Source organism: Theropithecus gelada, chromosome 14 (genome assembly GCF_003255815.1).
Source record: "Theropithecus gelada isolate Dixy chromosome 14, Tgel_1.0, whole genome shotgun sequence".
NCBI lineage: Eukaryota > Metazoa > Chordata > Mammalia > Primates > Cercopithecidae > Theropithecus > Theropithecus gelada.
Window position 1 is genome coordinate 113,026,453 of NC_037682.1, and position 19,913 is coordinate 113,046,365.

At 41.8% G+C, this 19,913-nt stretch overlaps 1 protein-coding gene across 2 annotated transcripts in view; it reads left to right on the plus strand.

Annotated features, from left to right (window-relative positions):
- The window catches only part of SORL1 (sortilin related receptor 1), a 178,528-nt gene that overhangs the window by 56,730 nt on the left and 101,885 nt on the right, over positions 1-19,913 (plus strand). For both annotated transcript variants that reach the window (XM_025355834.1, XM_025355835.1), the window contains exons 7-11: positions 3,060-3,161; positions 4,221-4,390; positions 10,585-10,777; positions 12,492-12,609; positions 12,822-12,895. In XM_025355834.1, coding sequence (XP_025211619.1) covers positions 3,060-3,161; positions 4,221-4,390; positions 10,585-10,777; positions 12,492-12,609; positions 12,822-12,895 — 657 coding nt within the window. The remainder of the gene's footprint in view (positions 1-3,059; positions 3,162-4,220; positions 4,391-10,584; positions 10,778-12,491; positions 12,610-12,821; positions 12,896-19,913) is intronic.

Here is a 19,913-nt window from a genome sequence, read left to right on the forward strand (position 1 = left end):
GCTATCAAAAATACAAATTTTGACTTAAGAATTCTTCTCTAAGAATGCATCCTACCAACAGTATTGTGCAGTTCTGAAAAAGTGATAAATATATACGTGTGTGCGCGTGTGTGTGTTTAAGAAATGTTTTTGGAAATAACCCAAATGCCTACCAATAGCTGTTAAGTGGAAAGATGTCTAAGATACATTGCCAGTGATAAAATGTTAAATTGTGGGACAGTAAGATATACTGTTAATGGAAAAAGTTAAGTAATAAAACAGCATTTATATCATGATCCAAATTATATGTGAAAAATTAAATTGCCTGTGTCAGTTTAGAATTGTGTTAGGTTGCTGGTAATAGACTAGAAAGAAAAGTTGCTTAACCAAGTCAGGAGTTTAGTTTTTCTCCCCCTCGCTGCCTGGAGGTAGGCTGTCTTGGGCTGGTATGTTGGTGTCCTGATGTTCTTGGGAACCCAGATATCTGTCTTAACGTTCTACCATCCTGACTAATGATTTCCATTCTCAAGATTACCTCGTGGTTCAAGACGTCCACACTAGCCTTCAAGTCCTTATTGCAGTTAGGAAGAATAAGGAAAGACAGCAAGTAGGACCTCTTCCCACCAATTCCATCTATTTAAGCAGCCTTCCTAGAAATCCAACACAAGACTCCTGTTTTTAATCTTATTGACTAGTACTTAATCACATGACTAGCCATAGCTGCAAAAATGGTAGAGAAGTGCAGTCATTTATCCTGGATGTTGTCAGGGTCCTAGTGCTCGGAAGGAAAGGGATAATGGGTGTTGAGGGTAGATGTAGCAGTGTCTGTCACTATGTAAGGATGCTTGTGTGTGGTGGCACAGTGTATTTCTGAAAGGATGCACAAGAGCTGTTAGCCACTGGGCACTCTGCAGGGTAGAGTGGGAGGAGGGATGTGGAGGTCAGAGCAGAGCTTCTGCATTTACCTTGTACTCATCTGTGCTGTTGGATGTTTTCCATGAGTATGATTTGCTTTTATAATAATAGAGATAAAAAACAAACCAACCCAAAACCTACGGTTTATTAAGAAAAATCTCAGAGCCTTACAATACATCTTACAATCACTAGTGTACCATAGCTTAATTGTTAATATATTTCTTGGTGGCAGTAAAACAATATAATAACTCTTTAAAAATGCATTAAGAATGAACCTGAATTGTCCAGGTTTAGGAATAATTCTCCAAGAAGGAAGTGGGATCGATGCGTTTTGAGATTTTTTTTTGGTTCAATGATTGTAGTATTCTGTGATTTTTGCATTTATGAGGTAAGACTGACCTGTGAAATATATTCTTAATACTCAGGCCTCCCAGCAGCAATTGTTAAGTATTTTTAACTAATGATGAGCCTGGGTGTCATTGAGAAATCACTCTTTTTAAAGTTTTACTGACAGTTGGAAGTAGTAAAAAACAAAGCATAAAAATGTGTATTTCATTGATACGTTCCTCTATATGTTAACAAAAATGTATGTATATAGGCTGACTGAAACCAATCATCTGACATAGTCATAACATTTTATCAGCTTCATGAGGGCTTTTGGAATTTATATGTCACAATTTTGCTGGGAATTGTTTTCTCATTCAGTTAAAATGCTTTTACGTTTTTTATAGATCCATCATTTCCTACAGCCCCATGTTTAGTACAAGCTATTAATATGGTTTTCAGATTTCCATTTTGGTGGGCAGTCTTTTGTACCTCTCTACCTGATTTCTTTAAAACAAATTACTTTTAACCATTTGTTCAGTGGTGGTTTGAATGTCTGCTGCTCAAATGGATTAAAAGTAACTTTGTCTTTATCAGCTGGGTCCTCACAGTATTTATAGGGCATGTGTGAGCACAGGGTACTGAGTTGTTATATTACAGATAAAATAAATGGGTATGTTCCTTACTCTTTAGGAAGTTAATATCTATAATAAACAGCAACCTAGTCAAGGATAAGTGAAGCTGAAGTAACCCCTCTGGCTGGGAATCCCAACATCTCAATAAGTTTAATAGTCATTTGTATGATTATGTCCACATGAGGGTGTGCCTCCCTGTGTCTTTCCTGACAGATATGCAACATTTGCCTTCAGTTTCTGGCCGTGTTCTTTTAGAGCTGGAAGAAACCACACAGAGTCTTTGTAACAGTTCTTATCTTTTTTGGAATTGTGGACTTTCTTGAGAATCTGATAAAACGTATGGAGCCTCCATAGCAAAATAAATGAGTGTATATAAAAAATTTGCATATATGTTTACAGGGTTGCTGGACCATTTAAACCCATCTATAGGGAAGTCTTGATCCAAATAAGCTTCTCCTTTTGTAGATGAATAAACTGAAAGCTAGAGAGATTTTTGTCATTTTTTCAGTTGGTAGAGCTAGCTCTTAATCTGATGCTTTTATACACATTTCCAAGATTCTTGCTGTGACTTAAAAGTCTCTAAAATGCAATGTGATGTGGTCAACATCATGTTGAATACTCTACCAATGAATATATATTCTAGCAAAAGACCTTCCTCAATGAGATTATTCAGAGATGGAAAACCAGAATCAATGAATATTCTCTCAAGTCTTGGTGCAAATTAAAGCCTTGTGACTGCAGCATCCTTGTAATCTAAAAATAGGAGTAGAAAGAAGAAAAGAACATGTTTTGTGTGCATGGTGTGTGGCTGATCTCACCCTTTAGTGGTTTGGGGGCTGTAGGCTCCTCCCTGCCTGTTTCTTCAGCCTCATCACACAATCCTCTTTCTATCTCTTACTCTACTGAAGTGTTGGCAGCCTCCAACAACCTCCTCTAGTCCAAGTTCTACCATCATACCATTTCCTTCCTTATCTAATATCCACGGAGTATCTAGTGTTTGTTGCAAACCAGGTATCTAAGATGAAGCAGTACAACCCAAGCTGCCCAGTGATGGCAGACGCTGCAAAAATATGAATTTGCAATCAGTCTCTATTTTGTGTTTCCAGTAGAACTGGAAGAATCTGATTCTTCTATTTTTATTTTTGCTGCTTTTGAATGACTGTAATGTGGCACCATTAATTTTTTTTTTCTCCTCTTCCTTGGCAGCATCTCTTGGGCAGTCAACAGCAGTCTTCTGTCCAGCTCTGGGTCTCCTTTGGCCGGAAGCCCATGCGAGCAGCCCAGTTTGTCACAAGACATCCTATTAATGTGAGTGGGGTCTGCTTGAGGTTGGGGAGAAGTGTCACTGTCTTTACGCAGAGGTCAGAGGAAGGGTGTTGCAGGGATGGCCTGCTGGAGTGGATATTTTATGGAGCCTCCCTGAAGTCACTTTCCAGAGAGGTCTCTAGAGAGAGCAGTTTCACTTTGGCCATCGTGGTCTGTGTTTCCCACTTCACTGAAGCAGAGCTGAAGGAGAGTCTTAGTTTGCTTTAAGTGCAGCAGCACTGGCAGAGAGAGGTTGGAGCCAGAGTCAGTGCCATCTGAGCAGTGTGCCAGTACTGAAGCAATGGGAAGTTTGTGCATGATAGGAATTTTTTTTATTGAGTACCTGCTGTATTGCTTGCAAGGGGTGAGTTCCAACAGGGGTTAGGATTTGGGTCCCACCTTTTAGAAACAGGTTGGAGAGACTATGAACTGAGCAGCAGAAGAAACTACACATAAGCAAGTGCTTACATATGCAGCTTTATAACATGAAGATGGATAGGAAAGAGCTGCATGGGATGGGGTCATTAGAGGAGTTGCCACAGAGAGGAGGTCACAGTGAAATGTCTTGACACTAGCAGTTGGCTTGATGAAAGGTAAGCAGCTCACTGACTTACCTTCCACCCAACGAATGGGATCATATGGAGAACTGTCTTGCCAGTTCTCTGCTAGTTTCTATGGATTCTGCCTTCCTTTGGTCACCTTAGGGAAAATAAAGCGAAATGCATTAATCCATATTGTACTTTGCACGAATGAAAGGTCTCATGGGAAAATGAGGGAGACATTATTAACAGAAAGAGGTTTGTAGGTCATTTGTGCAGTGCAGTGGCCCGTTATTTTGTGCCCCATTTGCCAGTAAGGGGCCCGCTAAGCTGCAGATCTGCCTCAGGTTCTCCAAAGGGAAAGTCGCCAAAGCTTCTTTGCCAAGGTTAGGGAGCTTCCTGTGGGCTTTAGGCACACATTCGTCACTAGGACATTTGAAAGTCATTGCTTCCGTGTGTATAGAAAAAGCCCACAGGGCACATTTGTTTTTTGACATATCTTTTTTGACTTCTGATTCCAAAGGAATATTACATCGCAGATGCCTCCGAGGACCAGGTGTTTGTGTGTGTCAGCCACAGTAACAACCGTACCAATTTATACATCTCAGAGGCAGAGGGGCTGAAGTTCTCCCTGTCCTTGGAGAATGTGCTCTATTACAGCCCAGGAGGGGCCGGCAGTGACACTTTGGTGAGGTAAGGAGACTGTGAGTCCTTCTGCCTTCTTAGGCCAACACAACCATTAGCTTCTCTCTGGTTCAGTGGTTTGCAGCATTAGCTGCACATGTGGATTCACCCGGGAAGTTTTGGAAATCCAATGTCTGGCTCACGTGCCCGGGGATCACCGTGGGATGGGTTTGGGGTGTGGCCAGGTTATGAGGATTTTAAGAAGCACCCTAGGTGATTCTTATGTGCAGCCAAGTCTGGAAACTACAGCTCTAGGTAACATTTAGGGTCAGAGCTACTGTGTTAATCAATCCCTTGAGCTCCTTTTGTTCAGTGTTCTGGTTTTGTGGTTTCTGAGCATTGAAAAACAGCACTTGGAAAATATCAAGTCAGTGAGAGCTGGCATATGCGGCCAGTGGATCAGGTTAATTGATGTCATTACTCTTTTTTTTTTTTTTTTTTAAGAGATAATTGCAGTGTTTTGTAAGGAAAGGCGCCAACGTCATTGATCTTTTATCTGTAAATCATGTGTTTAGAGCTGTTTTGCAGTCCAGCAGTGAGCAATATCTGAGCACCACACCCATCAAGGGGTGGTGGAGGACTTGGGGTTTGGGAGGGATGAATTGGTTCTTAAGATCCTTTCAGGACCATTTATTCTGATTTGTCGTTTGACAGCCAGACTTGGGTGACCTGTGTGGCTGTTGTTAGAGTCCCCTCTGCTCTTGGAAAGAGTCTCCTGCATGAAGCTGACTGGTCTGGGATGGGGTCTGGCTCTCCAGCCATGACAGCCAGGTCTGAGGGCATGCCTTTGTGCCCACTGTTTCTGGGCAATTCATTCCATTGTCAGTTTATTCACAAGTATGCTGCTGCTCTCTGCCAGAGTGTTCTAGGTATAGCCACAAAATGATGTATGAAGCCATAAAATATCAGAACAAAGTTCCTCTTCCATGGAGTTTATATTCTAGTTGGGGAAGATAGAATATAAGCAAATATGTGATCTGCCTGCTAACATGTTGAAAAGAAAAAGCAAGATCAGGGGACGGGGGTTTGCAAGGGTGTTCTTTTATTCTACTGGCTGCTTCAGGAGGGGGACATTTAAGCAGGTGCCTGAATTACATGAGGGAAGGAACCAGGCAGAACCCTGGGCGAGTAGCACTGCAAGCAGGGCAGACAGGAAGCACAGTGACTCTGAGGCTGGACTGCACTGGTATTTTAGGAGCAGGGAGGAGGCCAGAGTGGCTGGAAGGGCTGAAGAGAGGGAGAGAGAAGGAAGAAACAGTACCTAAGAGAGCAGGGCTCAGATCCTATAGGGCCTTCAGGGGCTTGTGAAGAGCTTTGTTTTTTTCTTTTTGGTTGTTGTTTTTTTGTTTGTTTGTTTTTGAGATGTAGTCTCGCTCTGTCGCCCAGGCTGGAATGCAGTGGCGTGATTTTGGGTCACTGCAGCCTCCCCTTCCTGGGTTCAAGTGATTCTCTTGCCTCAGCCTCAAAAGTAGCTGAGATTACAGGCGTGTGCCACCAGGCCAGGCTAATTTTTATATTTTTAGTAGAGACAGTACCATGTTGGCCAGGCTGATCTCAAACTCCTAACCTCAAGTGATCTGTCTGCCTTGGACTCCCAAAGTGCTGGGATTACAGGTATGAGCCACCACACTCAATCCTGTTTTTTCCTTCTAAATGGGATGGAAGGTTTAGACCAGGAAATGGACATGATCTGATTTAACCTTTTCTTTTTTTTCCATTAAAAAATTGTGAATCGCATTATGTAATGAAAAGAATGTAAAACATAAATGAATAGTGTTATAAATAATTATAAGTGAGCCCTCATGTGGCTTATCTTTTAGAGAAGTTATCCTCAATGCTGTGTGGGAATTTGACTATTGTAGGGGACAAAGGCGGGAACAGGAAGACTAGTTGTGAAAGGATTGCAGAGATACAGGCCAGTAGGGATGGATGTTGGCTGGACCCAGGGTGGTGGCACTAGAGATGCTCGAAATGGTCAGACCCTAAATATATTTTTAAAGTAGAGCCAATGGGATTTGTTGATGGATGGGAACGAGGGGTGTGAAAGAAGGAGGAGCCGGGGACTGCTGCTGCTTCACCTGAGCTGCCTGTAAAGAGATGGCCACACAGGGAGTCAGGGAGATCTGGGGCAGGGGTAGTATTAGGGGGAGACCACGAACTTGGTTTGGGACTTACCTGGTTGGAGAGGCCTACTGGATATCCACGTGCCCAGCTTTCTACCTGATCTCTGATGGTGCTTTTCCACTTCCTGTTTCTTCTCTTTTGGAGGCGCTGTCATCTTTTATTCCTTTCCTCACCTGACACAGACTCATGGATTAATTATTATTTAATGTGTTATAAACCATTCCTGCCATGATTCATTTTGATGCTCAGCTTGTCCTGGTTTGGTCAGTGGCAGATCCTACCTCCTTCAGGCTGGCTTGTCGTTTTTTATTGAAAAAATTATTTATTGACTGGGTGTGGTGGCTCATGCCTGTAATCCCAGCACTTTGGGAGGCCAAGGTGGGTGGATCAGGAGGTCAGGAGATCGAGACCATCTTGGCTAACATGGTGAAATCCCATCTCTACTAAATATGCAAAAAGTAGCCGGGTGTGGTGGCACGTGCCTGTAGTCCCAGCTACTCGGGAGGCTGAGGCAGGAGAAACGCTTGAACCTGGGAGGCAGAGGATTCTGTGAGCCAAGATCGCGCTACGGCACTCCAGCCTGGGCAACAGAGCGAGACTCCGTCTCCAAAAAATACATATTATTTATTGAGGTGAAATGTATATAACATCAGCTTAATCATTTTAAAGTAGGCAATTCGGTGGCATTCGATACATTTACAATCTTGCGCCACTGCCACCTCTGTTTAATTTCATGGCCTTCTCATTTCTCCAAAAGAAAACCCCATGCCCATTAAGTCGCTTCTCTCCACTATCCCCTTCTCCCAGCCCCTGGCAGCTGTCAGTCTGATTTCTGTCTCTGTGGATTTTTCCCTATTTTACAGGGTGTTTCATATAAATGGAATCATACAATAATATGTGACCTTTTGTGTCTGGCTTCTTTCACTTAGCATAATGTTTTCAGGGTTCATCCATGGGTACCATAGATCAGTGCCTCATTCATTTTAATGGTGAATAATAGTCTCCTTTTTTAAATAATTAAAATAGTGAATCACTGTCCCTCAGACCTCTCACTGACGCTTTAATCTTTCTTTTTCCACCATTAAAAGCCCCTGGTTATGAAATGGAAAAGTCACAGCTTGCTAAATATTTTCTTGTCTTCTGCATGTGTCAGATATTCAGGGTGAATGTTTCATGCTGAGACAGAGTATGAGCCAGAAGCCAGAGCGATGGCCCTTTGCAGAGTTATGAAGGCCTCCCCTCCTTGCCTGAGCGCACAGTCCAGTGAAGAAACTGGAAATAGATTCATGTCAAGAGTCATAGACCAACGTCCTACTCAGTTTTCTCATTCTTCTCAGATTTTATCTGAGGACTAGAGAGGTTCCGTTGTACTCAGCTGAGTGACATTTTGTCATCTGCATCTCGATCTCAGCCAGATGAAATGGGATAAAGGTGAATTAGCACATCACGTGGGCAGGCTGGTTTAGAGTAAACTGGTGTGTGAAATGAGCAAGTCTTTGAACTGAATAGGAAAGGATGGTGTGTGGGAACTGCTTCTGATTTACTTAGGGAAATGGAGAAAGAGCTCTTTCTAGGGAATGACCCTGGCCCTGGTGGGATGTGCCAGGTGGGAGTCTCATGGAAAGGACTAGCTAGATGTTGGATGCTTTGGAGAAACTAATGTGCTGAGGAGATGTCAGGCCCGCGGGTCACCTTAGGGAGGGGCACGGGCCCAGTTGGTGGGGGTGTTGTCAGGGCGTGGATTCTGCACTGAGCGGGGCTGTAGGGGACCTGGTGAGCTTCCTGGTAAGCCTTGGCCCTGGGTACTCTGGGAAGAAGGGGAGAAGTGCCTAGGGGAGGGCCAGTGAGGATAAAATGGGAGAAAGTGGGCTCTCAGAGAAAGTGCTTAGGGTGGGGCAAATTGTTGTAGGGCAGGTCAAGTGGGGGAAAGAAAAGGATGAGCTGGGACTCCTGGTGGAGGAGCATGTGAGATATAGGAAGACAGGCTTCTACCTAGAAGTAAAAGATAAAACTCCAGGAATCCGACTCGGGAAAGAAACAGGGCTCATCTAATGAGAGAAACTCAGACCTCCCAGATATGTAGAAGAAGCCCATAACTGGTGGGGTGACAGTTTATGATGATAACCCCCAGAGAGGTAGAGCAGAGGTCAACAGAGAAGGAGGGAGAGAGACCTTCAGCTGGTTCCTAAGAAGCCCCTGAAAAATAACTGAACTAGACCTAAGGAAACCGCATGTCAGAGAATTTGGTCTCAGCTCCAGCATTTCATTCAGCGTTGTGCTCAGTCCCTCAGCCTGAAGCAGCTTTGGTGGGGCTCCTAGTGTTCCTTTTCCTGCCTCAGAGGTTGTCTTTTGGGTCTTTCTGTCTGATGTGGCAGGGCAGTCCTCCAGCTGAAGAGATTGTGTGGAGACGGATGACGGAGGGCAGCGTTTCTCTGCTTTATTGTGTAGCCAGTGGCTCAGAACCCCTGAAATAAAGGGCAAGCTTCCAGTCTTTTTTCTTTTTCTTTTGTTTTGAGATGGAGTCTTGCTCTGTCACCCAGGCTGGAGTGCAGTGGCACGATCTTGGCTCACTGCAACCTGTGCCTCCTGGGTTCAAGCTGTTCTCCTGCCTCAGCCTCCCAAGTAGCTGGGACTACAGGCATGTGCCAGCACACCCAGCTAATTTTTGTATTTTCAATAGAGGCAGGGTTTCACTATGTTGGCCAGGATGGTCTCGATCCCTTGACCTTGTGATCCCCCCATCCTCGGCCTCCCAAAGTGCTGGGATTACAGACGTGAGCCACCTCACTCAGCTAAGCTTCCAGTCTTAACAGCCACGTAAGAACCCTGGTTACAATTTCTCAGAAATCCGCTCTATTTGTAATGCTTGTATCATTTTAGCACAAAACCACTTTCCTGTGGCATCATGGTATCAGCATAGTAGATAAAGCCTGGGAAGGCCGTATTCTCTTCAGAATATAACCCCAAGCTTTCTAGAGCCATCCTTGCTGTATGTACAGTTTCTTCAGGAAGGAGTCGACAGGTTCTGTTGAGCTTCCTGACAGAGGACCCTGTGGGCTTCTATCTGATCAGAGTGTTGGATAATTAGATTGTAAGTACCTGGAGAGGGGCTGTGTAACCCTGAGCTGTGTTCCTACAGATTGGGTTGAATTTTAAGCCTCAGCACTGTTATTAGTGTCTTTTAGGTCTGACTTAATGATTTCTGTTTTTGAAGGCTCGCTGGAGGATTTGGAGTCAATTTCGATAGTGATGTAATAGATGTGACTCTTATGTCAACTTTTGTATGTTATAGTCATCATTCTAAACCCCCTATTAAGAATTGTTGATCAGATAAGCCTTTTGGCCCTAAAAGTTGAAAAGAAACAAATTTTTTAAAATAACAAATTATCGGGCTGGGCATGGTGGCTCACGCCTGTAATTCCAGCACTTTGGGAGGCCGAGGCAGGTGGATCACTTGAGCTAAAGAGTTCGAGACCAGCCTCGGCAACATGGTGAAACCCCATCTCTAGCAAAAAATTAAAAAATTAGCTGGGCGTAGTGGCACACACCTGTGGTCCCAGGTACTTGGGAGGCTAAGGTAGGAGGATCATTGAGGATCATCTGAGTCTGGGAGGTCGAGGCTGCAGTGAACCGTGATCGTACCACTGCACTCCTGCCTGGGCAGCAGTAAGACCCTGTCTCCAAAAAAAAAGGAATGAAGTACTAACAATGTGCTATAACGTGGATGAACCTTGAAAGCATTATGCTAAGTGAAAGTAACCAGATACAAAAGACCGCATATTGTAGATTCCATTTATATAAAATATCCAGATAGGCCAATTCATAAACCCATGGAGCAGATGAGTGGTTTCCAGGGCTTGGGAAGGGAAGAGGAAATGGAGAGTGACTGCCAGTCGGTATGAGGTTTCCTTTTGGAATGATGAAATGTTCTGGAACTAGATAGTAATGATAGTTGCCCAACTTTGTGAATGTGCTTAATGCCACAAAATTGTATACTTTTAAATGGTCAAATTTTATGTTATTTATAATAACAAGCAAATACCAATTCAGGTCCATAGCTGCTTATTTTCATATTGTAGGTATTTTGCAAATGAGCCATTTGCTGACTTCCACCGAGTGGAAGGATTGCAAGGAGTCTACATTGCTACTCTGATTAATGGTTCTATGAATGAGGAAAACATGAGATCGGTCATCACCTTTGACAAAGGGGGAACCTGGGAATTTCTTCAGGCTCCAGCCTTCACGGGATATGGAGAGAAAATCAATTGTGAGGTATTGATGTTTTAATCTTGTTTTGCTTTTTGATATAAGGGAAAGAGCCCTACTCTGTGGTAGTTTCCTATGTCTAGTATTAATTGAAAAAATACAGTATCACATAGGATTCTATTAATATCACATGGAGCAGACTTTTATCTGTGTTGCTACATTTGGAGTTCCCAAACTCTGCTCCAAGGTCTCACTACCACTTCTGGGCAGAAGCAACTCAGGAAAAAAAAAAAAAAGTAGTATTCACTTTTAGTACTACTTGTTTAGTTAGACCATTACTTGGTCTTTTGGATTTTTGAATTTTGTTTGTCCATGGTGGGCTATGCGGACACTCCCCTGTATGATATATCTGTGGCCCTTGGGAACATTTCTTTGAATTTACTTCTTGGTTTTTCTTCTCTATTTAGCAATGGGTCTTGGCTTACCACATCAAATCTAATTTTGGAAAGAGGCAGCCTATAAATAGATATAGACAAATATCTGGGTGCTTCCTCCTCCCTTAGTAGTGTCTTCTACAGCGTCTTGGTGAGATCCTGGGGTGGTTGGAACTTGGGTGTTTTTGAGTGTGCTCTGGGGGTCAGGCTTTAGTTAAATTGAATTAATGGTGTCACTCAAATTCAGCTTTTTGTTTCCCTGACTGAGCAGTTTATTTATGAACTACAGGACAGTTCATCAGCTTTCAGTTTCTTCTTCTGAGTTTAGGTGGTGGAAGGAATGCATAGGAAATGGATAAGTCTGATTACCTGAGGATAACAGGAACTTTTCAATGAACAGACTTCCTTGCAGGCAGAAAAGCATGAGTCACAAAGAGGAGTGAGCAAATAAATATTTCTTTGACACCCAGCCTAATTTGTTCCAGTTTTCATTGGTCAAACTGAGACTCTAGCCAGACAGATACTTGTTAGAGATCCTTTTGTGACAAAAATAAGTAGCAAATAATCCAGCAAACCTTGCTACCATTTTTACCTGACTATAACCACATAAGCACATAGTTCTCCTGTGCAGAACCCTGGCCACATCTAAGTAACACTGAACAAGCTCTTCTGACCAGGAGAACTGAGTGTGACCATATGGCAAAAGGCGTTGTCCTGATTGCTTGCAGAGCTACTAAAATCTGGACATGAGTGATGGAAGCCAGATTGAATCACTTGAAGCCTTGCCCTGTATACGTACACCTTTGTGCAAATGTAAAATACATGGCAAAAAATTTAATGCCTGTCCTTTGGTTTTTATATCGCATTGATACTGTACATCAGGGGAGCTTATCCATGAGACTTATGACCTCTGATTCTTGGTCTTATGATAGAATTGCTGGAATCATATTTGAAATACATCTCTGACTTAGAAAGTGTATATGACAAAATCATTTCATTTCTCTTTAGTTCTGAGTCACTTGAGAGGATCACTGAGTGATAGGATGAGATGATGACTTTCCCATCTACTCGAGATGACACTGATTTCTAATTGTTATTCCCTGAGAGTCTCAGAAGGCCTTTCTAAGTTGTGATTGTTCTCTTCTTCCATGGGACATTTATGTGGGTCCAGATGGTCCTCTCTGTCTGGGGGGTGCGGGGACAGCCGGACTGTGAGTCTGGTTTCCCCTGGGCCAGGCCTCCTTGCCCTGTGTCAGATGCAGTGCCTTCACACAGGCCGCAGGGTTTACAGGGAGCGCTAGGCATGGTATCATGTGCTGATACTGCCTGAAACTTTGGTTGTATAGCTTTCCCAGGGTTGTTCCCTTCATCTGGCTCAGCGCCTCAGTCAGCTCCTCAACCTCCAGCTCCGGAGAATGCCCATCCTGTCCAAGGAGTCGGCGCCGGGCCTCATCATCGCCACTGGTAAGTGTGCCTTGCCTGTTCTCACAAGGGGTTCGGCTGTCTGGTGATACGCAGCCAGATGCAGAGTGATCACCCACCTCTCCAGCAGTAACCACTCTTCGTGGTTTGAAGGCATTCTTAGTTGCTAGATACTACTCAGAATTTCTGGCTGGGCAAGGTGATTATCTGACATACTCTTGAAATTAAAAATAATTATTTCTCTTGCATCTTAGGTTCAGTGGGAAAGAACTTGGCTAGCAAGACAAACGTGTACATCTCTAGCAGCGCTGGAGCCAGGTGGCGAGAGGTCAGCCCCCTCCCCCAATCCTCTCCCTTCCACCCTGGTTCCCGTTTGTGTGAGAATGCAGACGGTGCCTTGGCATTTCAGGGACACATATGGTCCATGGCAGAGACCAATAATGCCAGAAATGACTATAAAGTAAAGACAGGTACCTGAAGTCACTGATTTGTATCCACAGTTACTTTAAATTAAAAACAGACCTTTGCAAATGTGTGAATTTTACTTAACGTTCTAAGATTATGAGTTCTATGAGGGCAAAGACAGTGTCTGTTTTACTGACTTCTTTATCCTGAGGACCTGAGAGTGCCTGGCATGGAGTGGGGGCTCAGGGCATATATGCTGCATGTATCAGCAAATTACAACGTGGTGGTATCAGCCCTGAAACCGGCTGCTATTATTATTTTGTATATTATTGACATTGAAATGAAGCCAGTCCTTGCTGGGCTGTGTTGTGTGGGCACTTTCATCTCATTCTGTGCTATGGAAATAGACTCTGTTTTTGCCTTAAGGTTGTGTAACTAGTATCGATCCTGATTATACCAATTCCCATAGCGGGGCTAGTTCTCTGGTTCCAAAATGCTAATTCATCTTCATCTTTGGGCATTAGAGAATTTCCAAACTTGTTAAAAAAAAAAAAAACAACACGTTGTTTCCAGCCTCCCATCATTGATTAAGGCCAAGGACGTGTGTTTGGTCTCGTTCTATAGGGGTTACTTTCAGGAGTGACCCTCTAATTATGCCGGGAGCCACTAGGGTGAAACCCAGTAGATCCCTTGACAGGATGAGCACGTTGTCTTTGAGCAGCCACGCAGGCTGGGCCGCCTAAGCAGCATGTCAGGAGTGATGTGGAGTCCGCAGAAGAGCTAGCAGACATAGTTCCCATCCACGTGGTGCTTTACTGGGAATGCACCGTGCTCACCTTGATATTTGAATAGGTAATATGTAAAGCAGTAATAAAAATACCAACATTCATTTGGCACCTCGCAGTTCATGGAGGCCTGTCACAAGCCTTCTCTCACTGTGGCAGGGCTTACCATCCCTCCCGAGGAGAGAGATGAGGCTCAGACACCGTGTACTGTGTGTGGCAAACAGAAATATGCGTTCAGATGAGGCAGGTTGTTAGGGCCATTGTGATCAGAGTGCAGACAGTTTGAAGGAGAATTTTCGGGTTGTCCTTGTCCAGCTCCCAAGGGAAGATTAAGCAGCTGCCTTCCCCTTTCGTGGAGCTGGACGCTCCCTTTGAAATGGGGTATCCTCTTCTCTGCGAATAGGCCTGTGGTTTGTTTGTGCCTTCTGCTGTTGGTGTAATCTGGGATTTGCACATCTGCAAGTGATTTCCTTCTGGGTAGAAAGCAGTGTCTTGTTCCTCCTCCAGTGAAGTGGTATCGTCTGGCGATTACTGGGGCAGCTGTCAGTGCCTCCCTCCACACACGCCTTGTGCCTGCCAAGAAGCAGCCAGTGCATAAGAGACCTTATTTTGGGACATAGCAGAAAACTAACTGGGGGATGAAAAGATTGTGAGTTTATCTGTGTGAGTGGGCATCTGAGTCCCCATGGGCAGCCTTCACTTTAGAGGGACAATCTGGGCTGTGTGCGGGAGCAGGTGGTGGCAGAGGAAGAGGCTGTAGTGGACAGAATGCTGCCTGGAGCACTGCTGATCGTAATTCTGGTTTTCTTTTCCTCCTAATTAGTTGTGCAAATTCTCTGATCCTCGGAATTCCTTTTTTTGTGCTTTTTCCTTTTTTAAATAATTTTTATTTCTTTTATTTTTAGCTTTTTTCTTTATCAACTTCATTGAAGCAGATGAAGGTACAGTACACGGCACATAGTTAAAGTGTACGGTGTGATCAGAATTAATTATGGTCACCACAATTAAGAAAACAAACATTTCCATCTGCAAATTCTCTGATCCTCAGAATCCCTTTTTTGTGCTTTTTTCTTTTTAAAATAATTTTTATTTCTTTTATTTTTAGCTTTTTTCTTTGACAACTTTACTGAAGCAGATAAGGGGATGGTACACTGCACGTATTTAAAGTGTACAGTTTGATCAGAATTATGGTCACCACAGTTAAGATAACAAACATTTCCATCACCCTCCCCGAGGTATCTTTGTGCCCCTCAGCAATCCGTCCCACTCTCTACTCTTGTCCTTGTCTGCTTCTGTTGTTCATTGGCATTTGCTAGCATAGGTTATTCATTGACATTTTCTAGAATTTTGATAAGTGGACTCACACAGTATATACTCTTTTTGCCTGGCTTCTGTCACACATCACAATGATTTTGAGTTTCATCCAAGTTGTTTTGTGTATCAGTTGTTCTTTCCTTTGCTAGTCGTATCCCATTGTAGGGATATATCATAATTTCTTTATTCATTCATCTGTTGATGAACATTCCAGCCTTGCTGATTACAAATATAGCTGTTATGAACATTCATGTGCATATTTTCTTCATTTCTCTAGGGTGAATACTTAGGAATGGAATAGCTGGGCAGCATGGTGGGTGTATATTTAACTTTTTAAAGAACTGCCAAATTATTGTCCCATTTACATTTCCACCAAACAGTATGTGAGAATTTTAATTGCTTCACATCTTTGCCAACACTTGGTATGATTAGTCTTTTTAATTTTAGACATTTTAATAAGCATGTGATAATATCTCATTGTACTTGTAATTGGCATTTGCATGATTATTAATGATTCTTTTCATGCACTCATTGGCCATTTTAAAATACGGTTGTGAAGTATCTGCCCAAACCTTTTGCCTTTTTGAAAAAATTGGGTTGGTCTAGCACAATGGCTCTGCCTATAATCCCAGCACTTTGGAAGGCTGAGGTAAGAGGACTGCTGGAGCCATGAGCAACATAGGGAGAGCTCGTCTTTACAAAAAATAAAAATATCCAGGCATGGTGGTGCATGCCTGTAGTCCCAGCTACTCAGGAGGCTGAGATCAGAGGGTCACGTGAGACCTGGTGGTTGAAGATGTAGTGAGCTGTAATTGTGTTGCATTTCAGCCTGGGCGGCAATGGAATGAGAGCCTGTCTCAATAAATATATAAATAAATTTTAAAAACTAATTTTAATAATTGAGTTGTCTATCTTCTTTGAGTTGTAGGAGTGTTTTAAAAAATATGTTTTGGTTTCAAGTCTTTTGTATGATGGTAGATACTCATTTTTTCCATATGGAGATCTAATTGATTTAGCACCATTTGTTGAAAACACTTCTCTCTCCCCCATTGAATTGCCTTGGTACCTGTTTGAGAATCAATTGGCCATATATGGGCCAGTTTTAGGCCAATTGGGTCTATTTCAGGACTTTATTCTGTTCCATTAATCTGTCTGTCTTTTCACTAATACTAAATTATCTTAATTTCCAAAGCCTTATAGTAAATGTTGAGATCAGGTAGGGTAAGTCCTTCAACTTTGATCATTTTACAAATCATTTTCGTTATTGTAGGTCCTTTGTATTTCCTGATACATTTTAGGATCACTTGTCAATTTCTATGAAATCTGCTGGGATTTTTATTATAATTGCCTTGAATTTATAGGATCAATTTGGAGGAGAATCGATGTGTTAATACTATTGAGTCTTCTGATCCATGAATGCAGTATCTTTTTCCATTTCTTCTTTAATTTCTCTTAGTATTTTGTAGTTTCCAATGTAGAGGTCCTGTACATCTTTTATTAGCTTTATTCCTAGATATTTTTATTTTTGGTATTACTGTAAATGGAATTTTCTAATTTTTGCTCTAGTATGTAAGAATACAATTGATTTTTTATATATTAATCTTGTATTCTGTGACCTTGCTAAGGTAATTCATTAGTCCTAGTAGGTTTTTAGATTCTATGTAAGCAATCATACCATTTGTAAAGAGTGGCAGTTTTATTTCTTCCTTTCTGATCTTAATGTCTTTTATTTCTTCTCTCATTCTTCTCTTCTTTCTTGTCCTTCTTTTTCTCTTCTTTCTTGTCCTTCTTTCTTCTTCTCTTTCCCTCCTTCCCTCCATTTTCTCCCTTCTGATTTCTTTCATTCTCCTTATCACAATGGCTAGGACCTCTATACAGTGTTGAATACTCCAAGACCAGCTCGGTCGGGGAGACCCTAACCCAGCAGTGCTAGAGGAATCAAAGACACACACGCAGAAATATAGAGGTGTGAAGTGGGAAATCAGGGGTCTCACAGCGTTCAAAGCTGAGAGCCTGAAACAGAGATTTACCCACGTATTTATTAACAGCAAGCCAGTCATTAGCATTGTTTCTATAGATACTAGATTAACTAAAAGTATCCCTTATGGGAAACGAAGGGATGGGCTGAAATAAAGGGATGGGTTTGGCTAGTTATCTGCAGCAGGAGCCTGTCCTTAAGGCACAGATTGCTCATGCTATTGTTTGTGGTTTAAGAACGCCTTTAAGTGATTTTCCGCCCTGGGTGGGCCAGGTGTTCCTTGCCCTCATTCCCGTAAACCCACAACCTTCCAGCGTGGGCGTTAGGGCCATTATGAATATGTGACAGTGCTGCAGAAATTTTGTTTATGGCCAGTTTTGGGGCCAGGATATGGCCAGATTTTGGGGGGCCTGTTACCAACGGAATAGGAGCAGTGAAAGTGGGCATTCTTGTCTTGTTCTCTCTCTCTGGGGGAAACAATTCAGCCTTTTTACCATTAACTATGATGTTAGCAGTAGATTTCTTTATCAACATTTGGGAAGTTCCCTATTATTACTAGTTGTTGAGTATTTTTTTTTATCATAATCAGATACTGGATTTCATCAAATGCTATTTTTACATTTATTAAAATGATTTTTTTCTATTACTTTGATGTATTAAATATTACATTAATCAATTCTTGAATATTAAAACAACCTGGAATTGCTAGGACAAACTCTACTTGGTTGTAATGCGTTATCCTTTTTATGTGCAGATAGGTTTGATTTGCTAATATTTTGTTAAAGATTTTTGCATTATTTGTGAGAGATACCTGTCTGTAATTTGTTTTTTTGTAAAATCTTAAAGCTTTGGTATGAGGGTTTGGCTAGTATCACAAAACAAGCAGAGTGGTAAACCCCTCTTCCTCTTTTTTAGGACAAAGTTTGGTGTTATTTTTTCTTGAGTAATTCCCTAATGAAACTGTCCAGACATTGAGTTTTCTTTCTGGGAATATTTTTTGATAAGAGATTTAATTTCTCTGGTTGATATAAGACTATTCAGATTTTCTTCTTCTTGTTTCAATTTTGATGAGTTGTGTGTTTCAAGAAATTTGTCCCTTCACATAAGTTGTGACATTCATTGGCCTTAGTTAATAGTGATATATTCTCTTTATCTTTTTATGTCTGTAGGATCTTTGGTGATGATTTCATTCCTGATATTGGTGATTTGTGTATTTTCTCTATTTTTCCTTAGTTTAGGTGTTTCAGTACTGTTGATCTTTCCAAAGAATCCGCATTATCTCTATTGATTTTCTATTGTCTGCTTTCTGTTTTGTTGATTTTTTTCTTATTATTTTTTCCCTTATTTGTTTTTTTGTTGTTTTTGTAGCTTATTAAGATATAACCTTGGGTTATTGATTTTATATCTTCTTTTCTAATGTAAGCATCTAAAGCTATAAGTTTTCCTTTAAATACTAATTTAGCTATATGCCACATATTCAGATATATTGTATTTTTAGTGTTTTTAAGTTCAGAGTATATTTAATGTCCCCTTTTAAAACTGAGATATAGGCTGGGCACAGTGGCTGATGCCTGTAATCCCAGCACTTAGGGAGACCAAGGCAGGAGGATGACTTGAGGCCAGGAGTTCAAGACCTGCCCAGGCATCATAGTGAAACCTTATCTCTACAAAAAATAAAAAAATTAGCCGGGCATGCCTGTGATCCCAGCTACTCCGGAGGCTGAGGTGGGAGGCTCACTTGAGCCCAGGAGTTCAAGGCTGCAGTGAGCTGTGATTGTATCAGTTCACTCCAGCCTGGGTGACAGAACAAGACCGGGTCTCAAAAAAATAAAAAACAGATAACACTGAGATATAATTCACATACTATAAAGTTCACCATTTTAAAGTGTACAATTCAAATGTTTTTAGTATTATTCGGTCATCACCATTATCTAATTCCAGAACATTTTCATCAACCCATAATATCTCCTGATTTTTATCTTCGAATGATAAGTTATTTAGCAAAGTGTTATTTAATTTGTTGGGTATTTGGGGGTTTCATAGATATCTTGTTATTGATTTTTAATTTAATTTCCTATAGTCAGAGAAGACACTTTGTATGATTTCAGTCCCTTTAGATTTATTGAGATTTGTTTTGAGATCCAGCGTGTGGTCTGTATTGTTGAATATATCATGTGCACTGGGAAGGAATATGTATTAAGCAGTTGTTTGAGGTAGTGTTCTATAGATATTATTTAGATGAAGGTGGTTGATAATGTTGTTCAGATCTTTTGTGTTCATATTGATTTTTGGGGGGTCTAGTTCTCTAAATTCCTAAGAGAGGAATGGTAAGATCTCCTATTATGATTCTGAAATTGTCTGTTTCTCCTTTAAATTCTGTCAAGTTTTCCTTTGTTTTGGTATGCATTTTGAGTCCCTGTTGTTAAGTGTATTCACATTTATAATAATATCTTCTCATGAATTGTCCCTTTTATCATTATGAACTATCTCTCTTTATTGTAATGCCCTTTGTCATAAAGTCTATTTTATCTGATATTAAAATAGTTACTGTAGCCTTCTTCTGTTTACTATTTGGATAGTACATCTTTTTTTGAGTTGGTGTCTTACTTTGTCACCCAGGCTGGAGTACAGTGGTATGATCTTGGCTCACTGCAACCTCGGCCTCCCGGGTTCAAGCAATTCTCCTGCCTTAGCCTCCCGAGTAGCTGGGATTTCAGGCGCTCACCACCACACCCAGCTAATTTTTGTATTTCTAATAGAGACGGGGTTTCACCATGTTGGTTAGGCTGGTCTCGAACTCCTGATCTCAAGTGATCCGTCCGCCTTGGCCTCCCAAAGTGCTGGGGTTACAGGTGTGAGACACC